This window comes from Aulonocara sp. 'chitande type north' Nkhata Bay, linkage group LG10, assembly GCF_057382095.1.
Source record: "Aulonocara sp. 'chitande type north' Nkhata Bay isolate Kocher_YH1m ecotype deep benthic linkage group LG10, A_spYH_male_GT1.1, whole genome shotgun sequence".
Classification (NCBI taxonomy): domain Eukaryota; kingdom Metazoa; phylum Chordata; class Actinopteri; order Cichliformes; family Cichlidae; genus Aulonocara; species Aulonocara sp. 'chitande type north' Nkhata Bay.
In genome coordinates this window covers 25,684,682-25,701,545 of record NC_141353.1, presented here as the reverse complement: position 1 = coordinate 25,701,545, position 16,864 = coordinate 25,684,682, and the positions used below count along the sequence as shown (strand labels likewise).

The window sequence follows — 16,864 nt, the reverse complement described above, 5'->3', positions numbered from 1 at the left end:
TACAAAGTAATAAAACTAAGTCACAGATCAAGGACAAAGTTATTTCAATTCAATATGTGGTTAAAAATATACAGAAAAAAAAACTTAATATGTAGAATTCCTTCATTTTTAAACAGAATATATTGTACCATACTTTTATAGATTTTTTTTTTTTTACATTGTGTGTACTATGCATTCCAGTTTCACAAGCGTCTTGTATGTATTTGCATTTATGACCTTCGGTGCTACTCTTAGACTGTTATGTATGTAGCCTAATGGATAGTATATAAAAGCTCTGTAGAGAGTTATATTAGACAAAGCATTCAGTGAGAGAAGAGTCGTGATTCTCTGTGTGAATGTGTCTGAGTTAGAGAAACAGCTTGTATATAAAATGTGTGAAAAAAAACGAATATGATTCAGTCTGAGTTGATTTGTGAGCCAGTGTTTTTAGAGCATCTAAGTGTATGATCAAGGAAGTGATATGCAGTGAATCTCAATAACGCACACACACACGTTTCTTTTTTTAAACCAGGGAGTATAGCCCATAGAAATATGCATTAATGCAGTATGCCAACACATCCAGTATAAACTCCATGAAAAGGAGATGACACACAGAGCGGATAGAAAATGCCAACCCTATATCTCCAACCTGAGTAGTGATAAGGGAAAATCTATAAATTCAACTACCTTGAATTTCTACCTGAAATTGGTCTCCTCTGACAACAAGTGAAGCCTCACATCTTAACGTCTCTTTTTACTTGCCGACAGTGTTAAGATGCTCCTTGGGAATCGTGCCGTGCAATAAGAAGGGTTATTCACCTTTCCAAAATAAGATATCTGCTCTCTAAAAAATGATGGCATCTACCCAGTCAACATGTAAGAAAATATATATTTTTTAAATGTCAAACCTCTGAGTAAAATAGTAACACAAATAATCATTTCTATGAAAAGGCTTTGTTCTAACTGATTCACAATTAGTAGATTTAGTTTAATTATCTTTTTATTTTAAAAAATGTCTGCCTCTCTTAACTTAAAGGCATTTTCTGACTGGTTAACAATGCTGTTCCTTGTCTTTGGTCCCTCTTCAGAAAGCTTGCCAAGAGAAGGATCGCACAAACTGATTGATTCTGGCTGTTTGTGTTCCTGCTCTGCTGAGGTGCGTTGTGGTACAACTGAATACAAATTCACTTGACACACACCAGTGGGCACAAATAGAAGCAAATTCACCATGGTAGCGCAAAGTGACATAGAGAGAGTGCTACCACGGTTCTAAAATCAGACACACTCAATCTTCCAGAGTATCCAACGAGATGGAATAAAAACTTTATTTATGCACTTTTCTTTGCAAAGCTACAAAGTACTTAGCTAGTAATTAAAAAGTAATTAAAACAATTCAAATAAAGCAAATCAAAAATGAGAATATAAATAAGAATGGATCGGGAGCTTCCCAAATGGCTGGCATGTTTAAATCCAGAACAGTTTTGCTGTGAGTGACAGTGCACAATGCAACCACTGCTGCCCTTATGTAGAAAGAATGTATTCAGACCAATACCATTTAACACTACAAAAAATATAAATTCAGTTTTATAATCAGTGCAGGAATAAACATGCAGCCAGAGTACATTTTGAGTAATTTGTTGATGTCATTCACTTTTTCCACTGATCCAGCTGCTGGTTATAAGAAATCTTTCTGATATAATAATAATAATAATAAACTTTATTTATAAAGCACACTTAAAAACCAAGGGCATGCCAAGGTGCTTAACAAGTAAGATAGAGAATAGGAGGAGGATAATAGAAATAGGACCAAAGCAAGTACTAAGTATGCAAGCAGGTAACTGTCACTGATACATAGGAAAGCAACAGGTACAGAGCAAACAAGAATTTAAATGAGCATAAAAGTGCATGATATAAAATCATAAAAGAAATATTAACTAGAGGGAAAGGCAAGATTGAATAAGTGGGTTTTTAGTCGTGATTTGAACAGTGCAATGGAATCAGATGCGCGGAGGTCGAGAGGAAGGGTATTCCACAGTAAACGCATGGTCACTCCGGGACTTCAGCCGAGATCTGGGTTGGGTCAGAAGTAGTTGAGTGGCAGATCTGAGTGTTCTAGCAGGAGTATGTGATTTGAGAAGTTCACTAAGATAACTTGGCGCTAATTTATTAATAGTTTTGAATGTAAGGAGGAATATTTTAAATTGAATACGGTAATTTATGGGCAGCCAATGCAAGCTAGCTAGAACAGGAGTAATAGGGCAAAATTTCCTGGTACCAGTCAAGAGGCGTGCTGCTGCATGATATGTTGTAGCCTAGGTTCTCATTTTGTATTAATAGTGTCTGCATATATGTTAGGTTGAGAAATATGCTTAATGCATAAATTAGAATACTGCCAAGAAAATAAATCAGTTAAATGAAAAGTATATATTGTCCATGAAGCCTCTGGACGCCTCTGCAAACCTTGCCATCCAATTTTATGACTGTTTGGTTAGACACAAACGACAGTGAATCAGTGAATCACTTAATGAGTCGCTTAGATACCTCACTAGTAAGTTCTGTGGCACAATCCTTAAGTCACTTGCATATGACAGCTACCCTACCTCTCTAACTGCTGTGGTAACAGATTACAATAAAAGTGCTCTTCAGTTAAATTTCTATGGCTTATCAATTTAAGAGAGTATATTTATAGCCTTTGGGTTTCTGCTATCACTACTTAAGCTGCACTTGCTGGCATGCTCAAAAATGATGGCCTGTGGTGCTTTTCAAGTTCTTCGTTCCATATTTAATGGTGAGTCAAACAAAATTCAGTCACAGATGTAAATTTTTGTGACCGTGAAGTTACGTACGAGTGACGTCCGTGGAATGAGGAGTTTTACCTCAGTTGCAATGTTATTAGTAGTGCAAGCAGCATTTTTTTTGGATACACTGATTTTTCCATCCATCCATCCATCCATTCGCTACCGCTTATCCTTTTCAGGGTCACGGGGGGTGCTGGAGCCTACACTGATTTTTTCTTTCATCAAATAAAAAAAAAAAAAAGTTGTGAAATAAGTCACGTTTTCACTGAACATCTGCTTTGTTACTGGAAATCAATTAGAAAATAATAAATCCGTAGTAACTTAAAAACATAACGATAGACTGTACCTACACAAAATGTCTGGTGTGGTATTGACTTATTTGAACTTTTAAAACTCATTTATCCATCCATCCATCTTCAGCCGCTTTATCCGGGGCCGGGTCGCGGGGGCAGCAGCCTAAGCAAAGAGGCCCAGACCTCCCTCTCCCCAGCCACCTCCTCCAGCTTATCCGGGGGAATACCAAGGCGTTCCCAGGCCAGCCGAGAGATATAATCTCTCCAGCGTGTCCTGGGTCTGCCCCGGGGCCTCCTCCCGGTGGGACATGCCTGGAACACCTCACCCAGGAGGCGCCCAGGGGGCATCCTTGTCAGATGCCCGAACCACCTCAGCTGGCTCCTTTCGATGTGGAGCAGCAGCTGCTCTACTCTGAGCCCCTCCCGGATGGCCGAACTTCTCACCCTATGGTGTGTTCACACCGAACGCGATGACGCGCGATTGCGGGTCCCGCGAAAATTCGGAAGCAGATTTGCGTCGCGAAAACGCCAAAACGCGTGAAACGCGCGTCAGTGTAGCGCGTCTGGCGCGTTTGACTCGCGAATAAAACCACGCGCGTGAGTTTTTGTGTTGCATTTTGTGCATACGCGCGTTTCGCGTCTACCGCTCGAGTTGGAAAAATCTGAACTCCAGCGTCAAATCGCGCCGCGACAACCAATCAGGAGCCTGGTGACGTGGCTGTTACCTAGGTCAAAGGGGCAGATCCAGCCAAAGCCTTTCATACTTCAATGGAGGGGAAGGCTAATCAATGCGGTAGCAAACAACTCGGAGCTGTACAACACCAGCTGCTTTCAGTACCGAGACAGGAATAAAAAGGACCGAGCTTGGAGGAAGATATGTGAAGAGATCGGGCAACCTGGTAAGTTCATTCATTTCTCTTTTGAAAGTTTTCACTGACCCGGGGAAGCCGCACAAAAGCTAGCAAGCCACCGCTATTTTCCCACTGACGTACAAATACCGTTCTGCTTTTATGCATGTTGTCATTTAGGAATATATTTTATTGTTTATTAATAAACAGCACACAGTGGTCCCGCTGTTCATCCGTCACTGCTTTGCTTTTTCGCTGATTTTTTATTGCACAGTACAGCATTGCATTCTGCAGCCTGATTGACAAATCTCCTGCGCTTGCCAAATTTATCACGTTTGGTTTTGATAACCATCGCGTCCAATAGAAAAAACAGCACAAAAACACCCATAACTATGAGCCTCATTCGGAAATAGACACCTGCACCGTGAGGGAAAAAGGCGCACGAAAGTGGCGGGCAGATGAAGACAAACCGCGGCATAATAATACTTTTACGTTTTGCAATCTACAAAGGTTTGCACTTTGAGAATCAATTGTGAGAACTGTGACCAATGTTCATGTGTGTGGGGAAAACGGTGTATAAAGTGCGTGGCCAGGGGCTAGTTATTCTGAGAACCCCTGCAATAAATGAGGGACCACTGTCTACTCTACGATTATTATATCCAACCTGTTAACATTTAATACTGTATTGATAGAACCAACTGATTCTGCAGCAGAGCATCCCCAGTCCCTGAGCTCCTGCTGCTGCACCCACAGATATGTACAGCAAGCACTGATACCTTTTTAGTCGGTGGGATTCCCTTGTGATCACCTTTACTAAATATCTACAACCAATCTGATTATATCCTGTTATTGTTTTTTTTTTTTTCAATGTTGAAATTAAAATCTAGTAGCAGCCTTCTCATTTCTTTGTGTTTTGTGCTGTTTTACAGGCCCACAGAGGAGGACGGCTCCGAGGCAGATGAGGGACGGGTCCCAGGACGGTCCATCGGCGGTGGAGCTGGCCATCCTGGAGTCCCTGAAGAGGCCACACCAGTCTCCAATGGAGCATTTCCTCCTCAGCCTTGTTCCTGCTCTGGAGAGCAGCTGGTCCTTTTTATTCCTGTCTCTCTGTAAATTCTTATATTTTATATATTTATGTTTAATGTTTTTCTGTTTGAGACTTTTAATATTATTTCAAATAAATGTTTATAATGACTAATGTCTCAGTTCTACTACACAGCAAATGTTGGCACACAACTTGACACATGTAGAATTTATTTCATATTATACTAATGACAAAATATACTGATACAGTGGGATGCAGAAGTTTGGGCAACCTTGTTAATAGACATTATTTTCCTGTATAAATCGTTGGTTGTTACAATAAAAAATGTCAGTTAAATATCATACAGGAGACACACACAGTGATATTTGAGAAGTGAAAAGAAGTTTACTGGATTTACAGAAAGTGTGCAATAATTGTTTAAACAAAATCAAGCAGGTGCATCAATTTGGGCACCACAAAAAAGAAATGAAATGAATATTTAGTGTATATCAATGTGTGTGTCTCCTATATGATATATGGGGTGCCTTTGTCTGGACGTGCTTCCCATCCAGAGCTGCACAGCACAGAGGAAAGTTCCAGCGCTCCTGGAATCCCTCTGTGATGGACCGCCAGTCTCCAGGTGAAGGCACAGCCATGAAGTCGTCCACTAGACAGTCCCAGATGGACGTCGCTGCCTGGGGGGTGATCTGGCTCACCGTGGACACACCGACTCTGAAACTGAACGCGATGGTCCTGAAGGAGTCCCCGGTGACAAGGAACCTGGACAAAATTGTTCAAAATCAGTATTATGTGTACTGCAGTTACAAAATACATTATTCAAATTCCAAAATACTTTTGTGATGTCAGATATAAATCACAAAACTTAAATCTTACATAAAACATTTTGTAATTATAAGGATAATTACAAAATGTATATTAGATAATATCTAAAACAGTTGTGTTTTGTTTTAACTTTAACATATCATAATTTGATTGGTAGCAACTTTCACAACTACAGTGAGCCAATCACTCATAATTCCTAAACATGTCAATCAGGTAGGAATGAAGTGAGACATTAATAGAAATAAAGAGTTGTATGTTGACATGTAGCCCTTTCCTTGCTTAAATCATTAATATTTTTGAAAAATTAATCTGTGATAAGACAGCTTATCAAGATAGAACCATGTAACTAGAGATGAATCAAACTGTTCACAGTTTTATCTAACTCTGTTTTAATAAAGGCTGTGACCCCTGCTATAGAGTCTGACAGCTGCAGGGATTATATACAAATATTCAACTATCCCAGAATTAAACCAGGTCTAAATAAAAAGGAGTGAGTATCACTACAAGGTTAACTCAGTGGTCCTAATGCTACAGTTTGATATCAGCAAACACCGAGCGCATACATTGATGTGACACCACAGCCATGCTATCATGCAAACACTGATAACAGCATAAATCGAATTAAATCGGGACTTGATGAGAGCTTCTGAGTATCACTAGAAATATTATAAAGAGTCGTCTCTGTACCACAGTTTGCTTTCAGTAAACACCGACAGCATTCACTGTTAGCATAGCACATCCATGTTAGCAGTGTATAACTGGATGGATTAGCATATTAGCACAGATATCAATAAAGGACTACCGTATTAAATAGTTTTACTAACCTCAGGCAGACGGACAGGCGCTCTGCAGGTGGGATTGAGCGCCTGTAGTTGGTGTCTAGGCGGGCGATGCTGGGACCGACGAGGGAAAGCAGGTCCTCAAACTGGCCGAGTGAATGACGGTGATAGCGCTGGAATCGGCCGTCATCCAGGCGCAGCTCCTGGAGCAAGTGGTGAAACTCACCAAACTGCTCATGCCTCTGGAGGACCTGATGGACCCAGGTACGGCGAGGACGTCTTTTACGCCGCTGCTCTGCTCTCCACAGTACATAGAGAAGGGAGACTCTCTCTTCAAGCGCTAGCTCGATAGCTGCCATCTTGCAAAGATACCGGTCTGGCACAACTCCCTCCCACATTCCTCCCACATTTCCGGTTCACGCACGTCAAAATATCATATTTTGACGCGCGATGGATTTTTCTTGGACACGCGTTGAGACGCGAATGTACACGCGTCAAATTAGGGGCGTTTGGGGCGTTTTATTCGCGTCCATCGCGTTCGGTGTGAACACACCGTAAGGGAGAGGCCAGCCACCCTTCGGAGGAAGCTCATTTCTGCTGCTTGTATCCGCGATCTCGTTCTTTCAGGCACTACCCACAGCTCGTGGCCATAGGTGAGGGTAGGGACGTAGATCGACCGGTAAATTGAGAGCTTCGCTTTTACACTCAGCTCCCTCTTCACCACGACGGACCGGTGCAGCATCCGCATTACTGCAGCTGCAGCCCCAATCCGTCTGTCGATCTCCGGCTCCCTTCTCCCATCACTCGCGAACAAGACCCCGAGATACTTGAACTCCTCCACTTGGGGCAGGAACTCATCCCCGACCCGGAGTGGGCACTCCACCCTTTTCCGGCTGAGAACCATGGCCTCAGATTTGGAGGTGCTGATCCTCATTCCCGCTGCTTCACACTCGGCTGCAAACCGTTCCAGTGCGAGCTGGAGGCCCTCACCCGATGAAGCCAACAGAACCACATCATCTGCAAAAATCAGAGATGAGATTCTGAGGCCACCAAAGCGAAAGCCCTCCGCCACTTGGCTGCGCCTAGAAATCCTGTCCATAAAAATTATGAACAGAACCGGAGACAAAGGGCAGCCCTGGCGGAGCCCATCACCCACCGGGAACGAGTCCGACTTATTGCCGGCAATGCGAACCAAGCTCTTGCAACGGTTGTATAGGGATCGAATGGCCCGTAGCAATGGGCCAGACACCCCATATTCCCGCAACACCTCCCACAGGACACCCCGAGGGACACGGTCGAATGCCTTCTCCAAGTCCACAAAACACATGTAGACTGGTTGGGCAAACTCCCATGCACCCTCAAGTATCCTGGAGAGGATAAAGAGCTGGTCCAGTGTTCCGCGACCAGGACGAAAACCGCATTGTTCCTCCTGTATCCGAGGTTCGACTAACGGACGAACTCTCCTTTCCAGCACCCTGGCATAGACTTTCCCAGGGAGGCTGAGGAGTGTGATCCCCCTGTAGTTGGAACACACCCTCCGGTCCCCCTTCTTAAAGATGGGGACCACCACCCCGGTCTGCCAGTCCACAGGTACTGCCCCTGATCTCCACGCAACATTGCAGAGGCGTGTCAACCAGGACAGCCCTACAACGTCCAGAGCCTTCAGTAACTCGGGGCGGACCTCATCAACACCAGGGGCTCTGCCACCAAGGAGTTGTTTAACTGCCTCAGTGACCTCGCCCCCGGAAATTGGCGGGTCATTCCCCTCATCCCCAGACTCTGCTTCCTCCTCGGAAGACGTGTCAGTGGGATTAAGGAGGTCCTCGAAGTATTCCTTCCACCGCCTGACAATTTTCTCAGTCGACGTCAGCAGCGCTCCGCCAGCACTATACACAGTGCAGGTAGAGCACCGCTTTCCCCTCCTGAGACGTCTGACGGTTTGCCAGAATCTCTTCGAGGCAGTCCGAAAGACTCATTTAAATTACCTTTATTGATTAATACTAAAAAATGATTAAGTGATGTACACTTAATTAGGGCAGATACAACTACTGGGCTGCACTCCCCTTTGCCTTCAGAACTGTTTTAATTCTTCATGACATGGATTCAACAAACTGCTGGAAACTTTCCGCTAACATTTTGCTCCATATTGACATGATTGCACAGCTATACCATCTCTGTAAACCACAGAGGTGGTTGTGCAGGAAATACTCAGACAAGTAATTAGTACTTTACATTAAGGCTCACTGTAAAACACTGAGATCTGTTTCATCACATAAAAATACACAGTGAATTGGGGGGTGGAAGCATTAAAATAGGGCAGAGAGGATTACACGAAAGTTGCACAGATGAAAAGAAAGAATTCTGTGAACTCAGCTTAGGTCAGACACAGCGTTCCTTTGACTTGCGGAGCCATGAGATGAGTCTTAACAACACTCAGAAATTCTTCAGAGGACAAAATTCACTCGATGACCTTTTCCTTTCACTCGTTTCTGCATCTCTCTTATTCCACTTCACCCCTCACACATTTACTCATCCTTGCTCACTCATTAATTCTCCACTTTTACCATGCTGTCTCAATCTCTTTCCTCCTCAGACACCTTCTGACTCTTCTCCTTTGTGGTCTCTGTACTCCTCTCAACCTTTTTGTATTGCCTAATAACTTTCCTGCCATTTTCCTCACTGATCCTTTTTACTGTTTGGCCTGTTTCTGGTACTTCATCAACACCCTGGTGCTCTGTCAACCACTGATATGACTGAAATAACTGATATAACTAAACAATGGTGGTCATCTTAGCAACTCTTTCTCTCAAGTGACCACTAAGGATGAAAGGCTGAAGCTCTTCCCCTCTCCCTTGCTCTCTGGAGCCAAATTATCTCCTCACCATCATGACTGTGTGGCCAGCAGCTGGAGACAGGGGATGTGGGATCATCATTATCACCCAAGCTGTGAAACCAGAGCTGACCACATAGAGCATTTTACCTCCTGCTAGAGCAGAGCCAAAGGCTAGGAGCACCTGCTATATTCATATTTGTGAATAAAATTGAGTGTTGTTGGTATGCCAACTATTATATGCCATCTAACTGAACTAAATGTAGTATATCATTAGTATAGCATTTACACTTTTGTCATTGGAGTTCTAGTCACAAATGACTGCACAGTACATTACCTGCAGGCTAAAAATTTAGAGAAAGACCTGTAAAAGCCACAGAAGGAACTATGATGCAATAAACAGTGCTTATATAGGCCTAGTTTCATGGTAAACTGAGTGAAACTGACGAGTCTGCAAATGTTTTAGCTCAAGTAAAAAGTTCTTGCTTATCCCCTGGGCTTTTTGAATCCCTTTATATATGCAGGGATTTGAGGAACACAGGATACAGACTAGAGGGAAATTTCTAAAGGAACTGCATTTCTCAGTCAGTTCTCATCATTTAGAGGCTAAGCTGACACACATACACAAATGCAGAGCAGTTACAATAACTACAGCCAGTCTGACTTAATTGCTATTATCATCTTGCATTTTCATCCTTTAATTTGGCTGATCTTCATGCAAGAAGTCTTGTGATATGCGTGTGCTTGAACATCGATCACAAGCAGTTCACTTTTAATTAACTTGTATTTTAACTCTACAGAAGAGAGTTCATGTGTTTCTTTCAGTGTGCTTACAGTTGGCTGTTTACTGGTTGTCAAAGCAAGTGAAGTGAGGGAAAGCACTATCAGGGCACGGGCAACTTAACAATATCATTTTCATGTAATCAAAGGTCATTTTTCAAAACCTTTAAAGCCATATTTTTTCCACCACTAAATACAGTCACATGTAATTATTTCTCTGTACAATAGGTTCTATTGTTAATGCCGTGGTCTATCATTGCTTTGCATGAATAAAACTTTCTACCTGGGCATTTGAGATTAATAGGATATGAGGCAATTGTGATGTCCCTTACTGGACCAATTCAAATAGCACACTTAAGTGTCATGTGAGCACATTTATAGTTTAATGTGTGACATTTACCGCTACGAGTAATCAGCAGGTGCAAAGGTGAAATTAATAAGCACCAGAACAACCAAACCTCAGTTGGTTATAATCACATATATTGGAAAAAAAATATGCTAGTGTCTCTTTTACTTTTTTTTTCTTTCCTGTTAATTTGCAAGGGGAAAGCTGGCAATTCATTATTAGGCAATGACAAGGAGTCTTGAATAAAGCATGGTCTGCTCACTAACAATGCGTTCACAGAAGTATAATAATTGTGTGTGACTGCAGTCAACCAGTTGCATATCACTGAAGTGTTGTGGAAATTTTCAGGGAAATTTCCCATGTGGCTCAGGGCCCGAGCAAGTCGGGAGCTGCTGGTCGGCTCCAGGTTCACACATCAAAAGCTGCAATTATCAACAACAAAGCTGTCAACAAGATTTATGGCACATTGCTTGTTAGAAGTCAAGATAAAATTTTGCACTGAGACTTGTGTGCACTTTAAACACCCAAGACTCCTTAGACAGTATGACACCCTAACCTTATTAAGCATGTCAACAAGACACCACAACAGAATAAGTTGAGCCAAAAATTAGGGATTAGATAAAAAAAAAAGGATATTTACCACATAGCACACGTGGTGCTAGTATCAGTCATTATGCAAATGTACTGTTTATAAGGTTGGGGAAACATGCAGTCAGCTGAGACCAAAGAAGTCACTTGGATGAGTGAAGAAACATTTATCCTACAGAAAACAGTTCAGGTGAACAGTATGGGGTCCACAGGTCTCCTTTACTGCATTCCTTATAATGCCTTTGTCACCAATAGATATCAGCGTCTTTCTGTAAATTGTTTCACATCCAAGGTGCACAGTAAGAAGATGCTCTTCCTCCTTTCAAAAAGTAACCATTTAGAGGAACAAAGCTGGTAACTGCTGGTGCTGGGAGAGAGAGACGGGTATAAAGGTGAAATGAAAGTTAACCTAGTATCCTCGACTTACCACTGCTGTAAACAATGCAATGGTGAGTCTGAAACTTTGCTGAATCAAGACTCAGCATCATCGTAGTCAGCCACCTAACAAGATGAGCAGTGTGCGATTTAAAGAGAAACTTCTCATCATTCTCATCTTTCTCATGATGTATCTCATCACTCATCTATTCATGTAGCCATGTACTTTTTCAGTAGCTTTACTATCAGTTGTAATGATGCTAAAAACCATTAATGTATCTGAGCACAGATGCCTTGTGTTAACATTCCCACAGTACAACTAATGATTTTATAGATGCAGACGTCAACACTGTGTTTCTACATTTAATAATGATGTATATGTCACTTATCAATAAAAGTTCATGACAAATGGATTAGTGAAGGAATAAACCTCTTAGATGCTCTTAAATTGAAATTAAATACATTAAACCAATATGAAATTGAGGGATTTAAGTGCTCTTATTTACCACTTTGAGCCTCCTGACCAGGTGGACATTACCCGCAGGACAGCCAGGTCATCCATAAATCCACATCCTCCCATTCAGAAATTGACTAGCATGAACACAATGCCAGAATAAATGAGTGACAAATTACAAGCTAGTTAAGTGTCATTATCAAACTATTCAGGATTGAATGCCTGTGGTCTTACTGTTGTAGAATCAAACTAAGCCCAGTTAATATGAATCCTGATGTTAAACTGCAGAGGCTTAAAAGAACACACGGTTAACTTTCTTTTGAAAGCTCTAAGTTTTGCAAGGGATAAATCTGACTCAAACTCGCCTTCTTTCACTCGTCTTCTTTCTTTCCTGTCTCTGTGTGTGTTGGTGATGAAAGAGCGCCTTCAGAATGCCCACAAAAGATCCTATTTGTTGTTCCTGTTCCACAATGTGAGCCGTCTTTGTTTGAGAGTAGTCTTTCCATCAGGGCTGTACAAAAGATTCCTTTACAATGTGTTATAGGAAGAAGAGAGATATTTAAGGGGAGAAAGAAGAAAAGGCCAAAGAGAAGCAGAGGTAAGGAAAGTGGTGCAGGAAAAGTGAAAGGAAAGATGGGATTAAAAAAAAGAAAGCTAAAGGCAAGATTGGGGCCCCATGGCACTCCTGGCGCAATACGCTTTCCATTATCTTTGGTGCTGGTCTGAAGAAAGGAGTAGGGAGAACAGGTTGGCTCTGGACCCCAGGGTGATTTAATACTGAGCTTGAATCAGAGCCTACAGATCAATGACCACACAGGGGAATAGTAGACTGGGACATTTTTCCTCACTTTCTCAGCATGCGGCAAGAATTTCACTCTTTTCTATTTTCAAAAGCAGGTCTCTGCTTGGAAGCAACCACAAAAATCCTCTGCCTCTGGTACAAATAAATTTGCCCCCAAAGAAGGAAATAAATTAAGTTTTGGGGCTGTTTAATTATAGAGCGTCTTCAGTTCTCTTTGGGCTTGGTGAAGATAACTACCACAAAACTACCTTGTATTAACTTGCTGACCAGTTTATTTTCCTCATGCTGAACAGACAAACAAACAATTTCCTTTTGAATATCAAAGTACCATCTACTTCATTCATTCAGTCTAAAATACTTGTGATGTCTCCTTTGAAATCAGGGACTAAATTCAAAAGGTAAAAAAAAAGTTGTTGGATTCTGAGTTTGACCTTAGAACTGAAGAAGCTTCTCGGATGAGAGGTGAAACATCTTCAAGCAACTTCAAGTCCAGGCGCTTTTCTTTGTAAGCTCCTTTGACTACGATGACCTGGATGACTGAGAAACTTCACAGACATACAGTCTGAGTTATAGGCTTTTGGGCGTGTAAACAAGAACTCGGCTTGAATTTTCAATTTTCTTTTTCTTTCAACTTCTGTAAAGGTCATAATGCAACTTTTTTGGGGTAAAATGGCAGTGATGTCAGAAACAACGTGAAAATGGGGATGTGACAATAAAACCCAGTGCTATGAAATGTATAAGAGACATGACAGACAGCTGTCAAAGAGCGAAAGGTGGGGCACGTCCTACGAAACAGCATGACCATTTCTCACTTTTTTAGGTGGACATCTTCATTTACTCTACTCCAGATAACCGCAGATGCCTGCTTCTTGACCTGATTTAGGCTACGATGCCGGGGGCAGTCCAATAAAGATTCCCAAATTTCAAATTTGGATTCATTACTCCATAAGACCAGTTCTTGTGTAATTTGGCTTACATCAGCCTGATGGATCAGCTGAAAGAATGGATGCATCAAGTCCTGTTTCAGGACTTTTTCCTGTTTCTTAAGAACATAACTTTCAGGAACTTTTTATCTTTTGTAAACATTTCGTAATTCTTCCTTAGTTCTTGCTCATTTGAAGCAATATATACAGAAATGAGGGATGACTTGAGACTTTTTCACAGTACTGTACCTCACATTAGCATTTCCGCCTCTGGGAACAATCATAGACGTTTTTACAATTCATTTAACAGTTTGGATATTTCATTCTGAACCTAAGTATTAACATAAACTTTTATTTTCCTATTATTAATTTTTGTAATCACTTCCTTCTTTCTGACCTTAAATGAAAATATTTTCAGCTACCTTGAAACCCTGAAAGCTGTTTTTCCTCCCCAGTTATACACAGAGGGCTCTGTACAGCTGTCTGTCTGGTGATCTGCCATCTGTTATTTCACCTTTATTGAGGTTCCATTAAGAAAATTATATTTCCAGTCAAGTAAACAAACAGGTTAAAGTTTGTGCCCAGGTCATCAACAAAGGGAATCTTTCAATTCTCCTCTAATGAGTTTGCCTTTCGTCTTTGAAGCAGCCTTTCTAATCAGTGATGAGAGTCCTAATACACTACAATAGTGTATGGATTAGCAAAGGTTTTTAAACATTGGTTTTAATTAGAGCTGTGTCTTTAAAGCTTTGAGTGTATGACTTAAGCTAACCCATGCAGAGGAGACATAGAGGACATTATGGTAGAAAGAGCAAAGTGAAAAGAAAAGATGGAAAAAAAAAAGGAATGAAGTCCAGTGGTGATGAATCAAAGTCACCTTGTGGAGGTCTGACCGCTCATTAGGCTGAAAGAATGGAACATGCTGACCTTTACCCTCTCATCTCCGAGATACATTTGTCCTGTTGCCCCAGAAATTAATGAACCGGGTCGTTTCAAATCATCTTTTGAGTCAAGCTGAAACTTTGCACCTATTTGTACCTACGTGATAACATAGGCTGCAATTATAAAGCAAGACTGTCCTCAAGAGACAAAATGAAAACATTGTTTATTCGAATGCAGCAAGTGACCTGCAGTGTATTTGTTTCTGACTAGTGACCTCTTTTGACTTTGCAAATAATGAATGTCCTCTCTAAAAAAAAAACAATTGCGGGAATGTTGTAATCCTGCTGCTGCTGAACCTCTTTGAAAGAAAGTCAGGTTGGACAAAAGATATTGCAGTTTGATTTTAGCAGAAACAATCAGAAAATACAGTTTTTGGAACGCTCCGAATTATATGAATACACGAATTGCATTAAAAATATGTGGCATTGTAATATTTTGTTTTAGATTTTCCTTAAAAATGTAGTAGATTAAATTTTGATGCTTTTTTGTTTACTAACGTAAACAAAGTCAGGCTAAACTGCTATACTAACCTTAATATTTAACTCAAATGAATGACAGTACCCAGGATGCTTAGACCTTGCAGACACCTGAACTACATAATGAGCACCTGTGAAATTGCTTACTATTGATTGCAACTGGTGAGGTGAAAAGCACCAAAAGGTTCATCTAACGGAATATTATGAAAAGTCTTTACACCATCCATCTTTCTTGGTGTTGCTCTACTTAACATGCTGGCACAATGCACTCAGTTTCCATAGTGTCCTAGAAATCCTGCTTGAAGGAAAATATGCGCAGCATGCTTTTCTTACAAGTGAATGGTTTGTTTCCTCTAATGATGTAAGGTGTCACTGAGCAGTTATAGTTTGTGACTATCTATCCTCACAGTGGTAAAAATATAATGATTTTTAGTTATATTTAATGTGCATATTCTGAAGTTATTGCATTTTGCAAATTAATTGAATGTTCTACCAGTAACACTGTCAGGACAGCGTCGTATAGATATATTTTTGAATCAAAATAATCTAAATAACAAGACTTTAACAACTGGTATTTCTCATATAAAAGAACTATTTGTCCCCCATTATACACATAATATTCCTATATTTACTATAGCTTATCTAGCTGCACTGTTTGTGGACTTTATTTTCATGGTTATATCTGCAGAACAGCATTGAAATGCCCTTAAACTAACCATAAAGTGTCACCACTTGTGTTCACTCACCCTGACTTAGAGGCCTTGCTAAAACATGGCAATGAACTGTTCCTTTCAAAGTACCTCAGGACCACAGGCAGGTACTCCCAGCACATTGATCCCATCATCAGCCCAGACCTTCCCATGCTGGCCTGTCTGCCTTCATTTAAATGACCTCTGTAAAGCATCTACATCTAATCTTAATTAGATATTGAAGTCCGTTAATTAAAACATTATCTCTGGTGAAACACAGCTGGCCGGTCTGACGAGTTAATCAATGAGGATGAGAGGATGCCGTCTGCTGAAAGACGTGAGGTAAGAAGCCCAAACACACACTTCAGGCTCAAGTGTGTCAAATTAAAATGTTAAGAGGATTTGAGGTGCATGTCCTGCATGTTTGATTATATGTTTAGCACAACATCAATAAACTTTCAAGTCTCCTTTATGGTTTTTTGTTGTCGTCTGTCATCAGAAAAAATACATGATTATATGGAATTATGGCAAGTTTTTCTTCAAGCCGTAGCATTATTAGTCACACATATGCCAAGATTGGTCACATTTACATACAGTTGGTCATTCATATTAATTCCTTTATTGAGCGAATTTGTTTTTCCAAACTGGGTCCTGTGTGAAAAAGTAATTGCTTCTGAAACAATAATTCAGTTGCACTGGAAGTTATTTGAGCACGGTCTATTTAAGGTCATGCCAAAACATCTCAGACTGATTTGACTTTGACTAGGCCTCTCCAACACCTTCATTTTTTTGGTTTTTTAAACCATTGATTTCAGATCATTGTCCTGCTGCATAATATGGTTGAGCTTCAAGGCACACACAGATGGCCAGACATGTTAGGCTTAGTTTTGTGCCAGATGTAACGGGACTCAAACCTTTCAGAAAGCTGAACTTTTCTTTAGTCTGTCCACAGAATATTTTGGGTCTTGAGGATCATCACGATGTGTTTTGGCAAATACGCGATGAGTGTTTCTGTTCTTTTTGGTCAGCAGTAGTTTTTGCCTTGGAACTCTCCCATGGATGCCATTCTGGCCCAGTCTCTTTCTTATTGGTAAA

At 41.0% G+C, this 16,864-nt stretch overlaps 1 protein-coding gene and 1 long non-coding RNA gene across 2 annotated transcripts; one reads left to right on the top strand and one right to left on the bottom strand.

The window, feature by feature from the left end:
* Positions 1–3,567: 3,567 nt before the first annotated feature.
* LOC147320987 (uncharacterized) lies at positions 3,568–5,116 on the top strand. The gene is made up of 2 exons (XR_015131305.1): positions 3,568–3,969; positions 4,848–5,116. It is a non-coding gene; the product is annotated as an uncharacterized LOC147320987 (long non-coding RNA).
* A 32-nt stretch (positions 5,117–5,148) lies between these two features.
* LOC147320986 (uncharacterized) lies at positions 5,149–6,962 on the bottom strand. The gene is made up of 2 exons (XM_086309273.1): positions 6,610–6,962; positions 5,149–5,722 (listed from the first exon to the last, which is right to left on the bottom strand). Exons 1-2 carry the CDS (start codon positions 6,960–6,962, stop codon positions 5,452–5,454), a joined length of 624 nt encoding a protein of 207 aa, XP_086165399.1. The 3' UTR covers positions 5,149–5,451.
* Between the last annotated feature and the right edge of the window lie 9,902 nt (positions 6,963–16,864).